This window comes from Lolium rigidum, chromosome 1, assembly GCF_022539505.1.
Source record: "Lolium rigidum isolate FL_2022 chromosome 1, APGP_CSIRO_Lrig_0.1, whole genome shotgun sequence".
NCBI lineage: Eukaryota > Viridiplantae > Streptophyta > Magnoliopsida > Poales > Poaceae > Lolium > Lolium rigidum.
In genome coordinates this window covers 188534535-188543424 of record NC_061508.1, presented here as the reverse complement: position 1 = coordinate 188543424, position 8890 = coordinate 188534535, and the positions used below count along the sequence as shown (strand labels likewise).

General features: G+C 45.6%; 2 protein-coding genes across 9 annotated transcripts; both read right to left on the bottom strand.

Moving 5' to 3' along the window:
• Positions 1 to 431: 431 nt before the first annotated feature.
• LOC124682846 lies at positions 432 to 2507 on the bottom strand. 4 transcript variants are annotated; one of them, XM_047217462.1, is made up of 4 exons: positions 1841 to 2507; positions 1572 to 1742; positions 1325 to 1418; positions 432 to 483 (listed from the first exon to the last, which is right to left on the bottom strand). In XM_047217462.1, the coding sequence occupies exons 1-4, from the start codon at positions 1950 to 1952 to the stop codon at positions 462 to 464; spliced, it is 399 nt and encodes a 132-aa protein (XP_047073418.1). In that variant the 5' UTR covers positions 1953 to 2507; the 3' UTR covers positions 432 to 461. The 4 variants fall into 4 exon arrangements, with proteins under 4 accessions (XP_047073418.1, XP_047073419.1, XP_047073416.1 ...); XM_047217463.1 differs by lacking the exon at positions 1325 to 1418 and having other exon boundaries at positions 434 to 483; XM_047217460.1 differs by lacking the exon at positions 432 to 483 and having other exon boundaries at positions 1134 to 1418.
• A 2693-nt stretch (positions 2508 to 5200) lies between these two features.
• Positions 5201 to 7278, bottom strand: LOC124682845. Of its 5 annotated transcripts, XM_047217458.1 has the most exons (4): positions 6610 to 7278; positions 6341 to 6511; positions 6094 to 6187; positions 5201 to 5252 (listed from the first exon to the last, which is right to left on the bottom strand). In XM_047217458.1, exons 1-4 carry the CDS (start codon positions 6719 to 6721, stop codon positions 5231 to 5233), a joined length of 399 nt encoding a protein of 132 aa, XP_047073414.1. In that variant the 5' UTR covers positions 6722 to 7278; the 3' UTR covers positions 5201 to 5230. The 5 variants fall into 5 exon arrangements, 4 of the variants coding, with proteins under 4 accessions (XP_047073414.1, XP_047073415.1, XP_047073412.1 ...); XM_047217459.1 differs by lacking the exon at positions 6094 to 6187 and having other exon boundaries at positions 5203 to 5252; XM_047217456.1 differs by lacking the exon at positions 5201 to 5252 and having other exon boundaries at positions 5903 to 6187.
• Positions 7279 to 8890: the final 1612 nt, after the last annotated feature.

Sequence of the window (8890 nt, the reverse complement as noted above, 5' to 3'; positions counted from 1 at the left end):
GGGTAGAGCGCTCAATCTCGGAACAGATAACAAGAACTCGGGTCCTAGGGGACGTTAGCGAGTCAAAGTTCCGATGCTTTCGCAAAGGGGCTCACAGATGCCTATGCTTACAATTTTAGTTGTTAACAAATAAGTAAAGCATGTGTATCTCCAACAACTGATATAGCATGTGATAACCTCCCAACAACCCAACATATCCCGATAACAGATCGAGATAAACACCAAAGCCTAAACACGCCTACGACTCGCAAGGCTCAAACATCAAGCAACGGCTATGGGTAAGGAATGATACATATAGGATTATTATGGTAAACAAGTGGAATAGGACACGTGACTCGATAAAGAAGCGCAACCATAAGGATAGCAATGCGAGAGGGAGAGTAAAATAGGTGAAGAGAGAGGGCTCGCCTGTGGAAAGCTGAAGAAGAACTTGTCGTATCTCACATCAACACTTCGTGATCCTATCCGTGAAGAAGCAAAGCACTAGAACAAACAACGGATGCAAATCTTACTACTACGGATAAAGAAGATCCAGCATGATCAAGATGATATGCATGACATGGCATGTATGATGCGATGCACTTATCCAATTTAAGCGGGATCAGAATCCCGAACAAACAAATTATGTTGGAGTTGCATTTTCTACCGACAAATTAAGTGTTGATTAGCATGGTACAACATGGCAGGGATGCGCTACTTCAAAATTAAGCGGAGCGGGAAATTCTTGTCCGGTAATTCAAGAATACTCCGCGTTTATTTATTAGGTGCGATGCAAACTAACACGAACACTACATGATGCCAGATGCGAACATGTATATGGATGATATATTTAGATTCATTGCATTTTTCCAATAAACTTTCATACATAAAACATTTGCATTTGGACTTGTATAAAATAGAGTGCAAAACATTTTTAGTAAATAACATAGATTATTTAGCTAGTAAAGCAAACAAGCAGGCTGCTGGAAAGATTGATGCCGTGCCTAGCTAGCTAAACAAGCAAGCTAGCAGGCTGCTGGATGGATTTAGGATTTGCATGATGTGCTAGCTGAAAGAAATGAACAAACGTTCAAAGAGTGGTGTAGCGACTTGTGTGTTGCACGACGGCAATGCAAGAAAAACAAATGGTGGGGCTGCTGGGATGTGGCGATGAATTGCAAGGAAGGTACTGAAATTTGTGACTGCCAGGATAGAACTAAAGATCGACTGGTTGCAGTCCTGGAATCAGACCAACACGCTAAGCTATAGTTGATGTACAAGGAGGTGCACAGAATTCTATGAAATAGGAATACAGGAATTGCATGATGCAGGACAAGGAACAAACCAACTGGGAATTTGGGAATTTTTAACGTCATCCAAGACGCAGACTAGGCTTGCACAAGACGCGGAAGAACACGAACTGACGAAGAAGACATCAGCTGGACAGAGAAACAAACAGCAAAAGTATGGTCATTTCGCTTAGGCTGGGTATATCAAACAAGGAATTCGATCGATTGAACTCATAGGAACAGATCAGGTGGTCTACTGCTTGGTTTGATAAAATGAACAGGGGCGCACGATTAAAACCGGACCTGTGAGCGAGGACAGACCTCGCCTAATCGAGCAGCCCACGGAGCAGAAATTGACAGGCGGGACGGAGTAGGTGGACGCGGTGTTGATGCTGATTTTGGCGGCAGCGGAAGGATACAGCGGGGAGCTACACCAGGACGCGGCTGGGACGTGGTTGGGAATGCTGCTGCAACCTGCAAGACGGAAGGAAAGGACCAACCTGACTGCATCAGGTTCATGTCATGGACAAGGCCAACAGCTTTAATGTATCAGGAAGGGAGGAGGGGCTCATCTTGGATGCACAGATACGCTCGGTGGAGTCTGGGAGAGGTGACGACGACGGTAGCTGCAGACGAGAACGCCTGGTGCACGCAGCAGGGATGAAAAGGCGCGGCCGCGGACATCGAAGCTTGATGGGGACGAACGAGGACGCCGGTGCAGAGTGGTCGACGGAGAGGCGATCTTGAGGGCGCGCGGTCGGGAACAGCTGGAGGCGGACAGCGACGAAGCGGAAGATGATCTGCAGCTCGCTGATCAGAGCGACGCTAGTGTTTTTCCTTGATGCTTTCTGAACTTAACTGAATATTTCTGCTTTCCAAAAATTTCTCCCGGAACAAACAGAAAAAGAAATAGGAGGCGGCGGCAGCTAGAGGGAAAGGGTTAGGGTTTGGTTGGGAAGGGAGAGGGAGCAGGTGGGATGGCAAATGAGTGGAGGAGAGGGCGTTGGGGGAGAAGAGAAACAGGGCAAAGCCCCTATCCATCAACCAAGAAAAGAAAAGCAAAGGAAGGCTGCTGGTTTCCTTGCCGGAGTTAGGTTCTGGTGGAGGAAAGAAACAAGTGGGCTGAGGTGGTTGCTTGGAGGATTTGGCCCAACGGCAAGAATTAAAAGAAAAGCGAGAAGATAGGAAGGAAAAGAAGTGATGGAGATGACCTTGCAAACATTTGAAAATATTTTATTTTGTTTGTAGTTTTGGTTTTGCAAGATTTGTTTAAATGAATAGACAAGAGGAGGTTTTATTATATTAACCACATGGGATACAAAAACAAAATAATTACAGTTTATCAAAATATTTTATTTTCACAAAGCATGGATATGATGCATGCATGATGATGCATAAAAGAAAAAAGAACAAACAAACCTATTAGGGTACTACCCGGGGCCGTTACAATCGACACCACTAACAAGGAACCTCGCCCCGAGGTTCCACGCCATGGTACGGGGGAGAGAGGTGAACTATCGGATCTTCTGGCGATGTGTCGATCTCCTCGACACCACTAACAAGAGTTGTTGCTCCATGCTGAACGGTCGACACCACTAACAAGAAGTTGTTGTTCCGCTGACGAGGGTGACTCCGGAGAAAACAAAGGAAGGAGTAACAGTCACACGGATCCACAAATTCATTGTAACAAGGGCAAATAATAAGAGTAGTCGGTATGGTGATCAGCCCATCCCGCACTCAAAGTATTACTCTGCACATGAATAGGAGAGTCGTGTAACAGCTCCCAGAATTCTGATCGACGATATCGACAAGCATTGTCAGCGAAGATTCGACGGGGCCAAGGCACAAAGAATTGTAGAAAGATTAGAGAGACATATATGACATCAATGGAGAAGACGAAGGTTAGCCGCCGGTGATGTTCTTCTATCAGAAATCTTCAGAGATCGGTCCTAATAGGCGAAAGGCATAGATCGTCCAACCCGCGTCGGAACCTAAGACTCTGGGAACTCAGATAAGAGAGAAGACATAAAATTCGCCAAGGTAAGAGGAGAAAGAATAGGGATAAGAAGAAAAATCAGAGCTAACCAGAACTATCCAACGAATTTTCAGAAAATAGGTTTTGACACTCTAAACTTAACGACCATTGGCAAGGTTATCCTACAGGCTGGACTAGTGGGGTACCGTCAACCTGAGCTCTGATACCAACTTGTGACGCCCCGGAACCGGTACCATGAGGATTCCGGCGATCCCGCCGAAATCCGCACGATATCGATTTCGAGACGCCCTCCGACACGACGTGCGCGACGAATCACACACGTGATGCCAGAGGACTTAACACGAGCGGTAACATTACAACAGGATTACAATAGAGCCCACAAGATACATATATTACAACAACGACTCCAACGAGTCAAGATACAAATATACAATACAAAGATCCAAATCATACATAAGATCGAATACGTCCGAGTACGGACAAGATACAAATTGGACTAAGAGTCCCGAAGATAACCGATGGCGTCCATAACCCCGCCCGAGCCAAGCCGGAAGGGTAACCTTGCTAACGTCGTCATCTCGCACTCGTCAAAGTCGGGCCATCGGTTGCCGAGCAAAAGGGAGGAAGCAAAAGAGAAAGGGGAAAGGCGAGAGTAAGTACCAAGGAACGAACTCCGGCACGTACTTAGCGAGACTAGAAATGGCTATGCTCGCCGAGCGAGTATAAATATATATCGCTCGGGGCTATATGGTAGGTTTAGCGGCAGCAAAACTATAACCAATAGAGACACGCTACAACATCCGTCTAATCAGAGAAGATAAGAGAGCGCACAAGATAACAGATAAATACTACACAAACATAACCCAGCCGATTACACATATCCCCTTCAACAATTGCGAAGAGGCAATGTAAAAGGCACTCAACGGTGGGCAAGTTTTATTAGGTAGCCGTTATAGTAACGCTATATTACTACGCAAGTTATTAGCAAATTATTAACAACAAGTATAAAGCGTAAGTTGTTCTATGATCAAGCTATACAATTCCAAGTCGTCCATAACCGCGGACACGGCTTATCGATAAGATGTACACCCTGCAGGGGTTGCCCAAATGTAACCATACGCATGCTCGACCCACTTACGACAGGTGGATGTCTCACAACAAGACCGTTCCCAGTTCAACAAGAAAGTCTAGGGGGCCACCCAACTAAGCTACCCGTAACGAAGTCCGGCCGTACTCGAAGCGGACTCAGAGGTTTGCGCCGGCGGCTAGGCGTGCAAACCACACGCTTCGCTAAACGTCCCGCAAGGTACAGTACAGAAATAAACACCCGAAGGCAACATGAAGTAAACACCCGAAGGCAACAGGAAGTAAACACCCGAAGGCAACAGTAAGTAAAGCATGTCATACATGGCATAGGCAAATAAAACCAAGGTTGTGGCCCCCTTTTCAATCGACTTGAGAAAAGGTAATGGGTGAGGGGGTCCCAATAATCGTCCCCACGCATGGGTAGAGCGCTCAATCTCGGAACGGATAACAAGAACTCGGGTCCTAGGGGACATTAGCGAGTCAAAGTTCCGATGCTTTCGCAAAGGGGCTCACGGATGCCTCTCGCTTACAATTTTAGTTGTTAACAAATAAGTAAAGCATGTGTATCTCCAACAACTGATATAGCATGTGATAACCTCCCAACAACCCAACATATCCCGATAACAGATCGAGATAAACACCAAAACCTAAACACGCCTACGACTCGCAAGGCTCAAACATCAAGCAAAGGCTATGGGTAAGGAATGATACATATAGGATTATTATGGTAAACAAGTGGAATAGGACACATGACTCGATAAAGAAGCGCAACCATAAGGATAGCAATGCGAGGGGGAGAGTAAAATAGGTGAAGAGAGAGGGCTCGCCTGTGGAAAGCTGAAGAAGAACTTGTCGTATCTCACATCAACACTTCGTGATCCTATCCGTGAAGAAGCAAAGCACTAGAACAAACAACGGATGCAAATCTTACTACTACGGATAAAGAAGATCCAGCATGATCAAGATGATATGCATGACATGGCATGTATGATGCGATGCACTTATCCAATTTAAGCGGGATCAGAATCCCGAACAAACAAATTATGTTGGAGTTGCATTTTCTACCGACAAATTAAGTGTTGATTAGCATGGTACAACATGGCAGGGATGCGCTACTTCAAAATTAAGCGGAGCGGGAAATTCTTGTCCGGTAATTCAAGAATACTCCGCGTTTATTTATTAGGTGCGATGCAAACTAACACGAACACTACATGATGCCAGATGCGAACATGTATATGGATGATATATTTAGATTCATTGCATTTTTCCAATAAACTTTCATACATAAAACATTTGCATTTGGACTTGTATAAAATAGAGTGCAAAACATTTTTAGTAAATAACATAGATTATTTAGCTAGTAAAGCAAACAAGCAGGCTGCTGGAAAGATTGATGCCGTGCCTAGCTAGCTAAACAAGCAAGCTAGCAGGCTGCTGGATGGATTTAGGATTTGCATGATGTGCTAGCTGAAAGAAATGAACAAACGTTCAAAGAGTGGTGTAGCGACTTGTGTGTTGCACGACGGCAATGCAAGAAAAACAAATGGTGGGGCTGCTGGGATGTGGCGATGAATTGCAAGGAAGGTACTGAAATTTGTGACTGCCAGGATAGAACTAAAGATCGACTGGTTGCAGTCCTGGAATCAGACCAACACGCTAAGCTATAGTTGATGTACAAGGAGGTGCACAGAATTCTATGAAATAGGAATACAGGAATTGCATGATGCAGGACAAGGAACAAACCAACTGGGAATTTGGGAATTTTTAACGTCATCCAAGACGCAGACTAGGCTTGCACAAGACGCGGAAGAACACGAACTGACGAAGAAGACATCAGCTGGACAGAGAAACAAACAGCAAAAGTATGGTCATTTCGCTTAGGCTGGGTATATCAAACAAGGAATTCGATCGATTGAACTCATAGGAACAGATCAGGTGGTCTACTGCTTGGTTTGATAAAATGAACAGGGGCGCACGATTAAAACCGGACCTGTGAGCGAGGACAGACCTCGCCTAATCGAGCAGCCCACGGAGCAGAAATTGACAGGCGGGACGGAGTAGGTGGACGCGGTGTTGATGCTGATTTTGGCGGCAGCGGAAGGATACAGCGGGGAGCTACACCAGGACGCGGCTGGGACGTGGTTGGGAATGCTGCTGCAACCTGCAAGACGGAAGGAAAGGACCAACCTGACTGCATCAGGTTCATGTCATGGACAAGGCCAACAGCTTTAATGTATCAGGAAGGGAGGAGGGGCTCATCTTGGATGCACAGATACGCTCGGTGGAGTCTGGGAGAGGTGACGACGACGGTAGCTGCAGACGAGAACGCCTGGTGCACGCAGCAGGGATGAAAAGGCGCGGCCGCGGACATCGAAGCTTGATGGGGACGAACGAGGACGCCGGTGCAGAGTGGTCGACGGAGAGGCGATCTTGAGGGCGCGCGGTCGGGAACAGCTGGAGGCGGACAGCGACGAAGCGGAAGATGATCTGCAGCTCGCTGATCAGAGCGACGCTAGTGTTTTTCCTTGATGCTTTCTGAACTTAACTGAATATTTCTGCTTTCCAAAAATTTCTCCCGGAACAAACAGAAAAAGAAATAGGAGGCGGCGGCAGCTAGAGGGAAAGGGTTAGGGTTTGGTTGGGAAGGGAGAGGGAGCAGGTGGGATGGCAAATGAGTGGAGGAGAGGGCGTTGGGGGAGAAGAGAAACAGGGCAAAGCCCCTATCCATCAACCAAGAAAAGAAAAGCAAAGGAAGGCTGCTGGTTTCCTTGCCGGAGTTAGGTTCTGGTGGAGGAAAGAAACAAGTGGGCTGAGGTGGTTGCTTGGAGGATTTGGCCCAACGGCAAGAATTAAAAGAAAAGCGAGAAGATAGGAAGGAAAAGAAGTGATGGAGAAGACCTTGCAAACATTTGAAAATATTTTATTTTGTTTGTAGTTTTGGTTTTGCAAGATTTGTTTAAATGAATAGACAAGAGGAGGTTTTATTATATTAACCACATGGGATACAAAAACAAAATAATTACAGTTTATCAAAATATTTTATTTTCACAAAGCATGGATATGATGCATGCATGATGATGCATAAAAGAAAAAAGAACAAACAAACCTATTAGGGTACTACCCGGGGCCGTTACAGTTGACGCTTGCCCTTGTGCTTGCATGGTAACCCTCGGGGGATCTGCTTGCTATTGCCAACGCTGTTGGTGATTTCGATACTTTGTATCCGAAGGTATTGCTTCCTGCCAATATAATCGTCGACAAGCTTGAAGGGCATTCGAGGGTACCTGAAGAAAGAGAAGCTCCACAAGGGTGATTTTCGTGGATTAGGTTTGTTTTTGTAAATAGGTTAGTTTGACTGCTTTATCCAAGTATTAGGATTGTTGAGCCGAAAAATTTCATTCGGTAGATACATGTATATGTACTTTTACCGTAGTGATGCCGTTGGCGATTTTTGAGGGAGCAAATCTTAATTGTCCGCTTAAGAATTTTTCGTATTCGTTGGTCAGCAAATGTTTGAGTGATCAGCTCGTGTTGCAGGTCTTTCTAAACCCGTTGTATGTGCAACTTTGCTTTCAACCGATGTATGTTGCGACAGTCATTCCCGAATTTTTCGGGTGCAATGATTCTGTCGATGAGCCCGTTGTTCTTTGATATTACCGTAAGTAGAATATCGAACGTGGGTTGTATGTATGTCCAAAATTCTTGCTATTTTCGGCACTCGTAGAGGCATCTATAGCAAAGGGAAAGGTTAACACCTTTGTTTGTTTTGTATCTTTTAGCACTCGTAGAGGCTTTTCTTTTGGAGCACGATCTTCTGCCTCGTACTATGTTTGCATAGTGATGCGGCTTAGATGTTTTTGAAATACTGCAATGCTTAACAAAGGATCGAAACTTAAGTTCTCATTAATAAGGTAAGCACGAGACTAGAGGGCGAAAAGGAAGGCCCTGTTGATATAAGGGAAAAATTAAATGCTAATAAATTGCTTAAGCAAGGAAGGGGTTCTTCTCATCTTCTGCCTTTTATACCACGTTAGTGGTTGCCGCGGTGTTGTTGACTTCACCAGGGGTCTGGGCAGTGGTTGCCAGCGTCTTGTTGTCTCCTGTGCCTTCTGTGCCATCGGCTGCCGAAACTTTTGCTGCCGCAGCTTCTACTGCCGAAGCTTCTGCTGCCGAAGCTTCAGGGGCAAGGTTGGCTGGCTTCTTCTTGATTTCCCTATCATGTTTTTCCTCCTTGATTTCTCGTATCGACAGCTTGGGCAGACGGTTGACAATTTCTCGTTGTGGCCCAAACTTTGCAGCAATCCTTTGAAAGTCGCAATCACAATTGTCCGAGCGTGAGAAACTTCCATAGACTGTGATGTTCGTCCCGTTGTTCCCAGGCATTTTCAGCTTGAGGTATGCATAGTGCGGCACCGCCATGAACTTGGCATAAGCTGGTCTCCCGAGTATGGCGTGATACTGTGACTCCCAGTTCACTACCTCGAACTCGATCTTTTCTTTCCTGAAATTGTCGGTTTTACCAAAGACGACGTTCAGGTAA

What these genes read in the sequence shown, in the direction of transcription:
- LOC124682845 (XM_047217456.1), bottom strand. Translation starts at nt 6,721, where the DNA reads ATGTCCGCGGCCGCGCCTTTTCATCCCTGCTGCGTGCACCAGGCGTTC. An exon ending in AGCGTATCTGTGCATCCAAG is followed by an intron (nt 6,512 to 6,609) that starts ATGAGCCCCTCC and finishes TCCGTCTTGCAG; the next exon opens with GTTGCAGCAGCATTCCCAAC. An exon ending in AGGTCTGTCCTCGCTCACAG is followed by an intron (nt 6,188 to 6,340) that starts GTCCGGTTTTAA and finishes TTCTCTGTCCAG; the next exon opens with CTGATGTCTTCTTCGTCAGT.
- LOC124682846 (XM_047217460.1), bottom strand. Translation starts at nt 1,952, where the DNA reads ATGTCCGCGGCCGCGCCTTTTCATCCCTGCTGCGTGCACCAGGCGTTC. An exon ending in AGCGTATCTGTGCATCCAAG is followed by an intron (nt 1,743 to 1,840) that starts ATGAGCCCCTCC and finishes TCCGTCTTGCAG; the next exon opens with GTTGCAGCAGCATTCCCAAC. An exon ending in AGGTCTGTCCTCGCTCACAG is followed by an intron (nt 1,419 to 1,571) that starts GTCCGGTTTTAA and finishes TTCTCTGTCCAG; the next exon opens with CTGATGTCTTCTTCGTCAGT.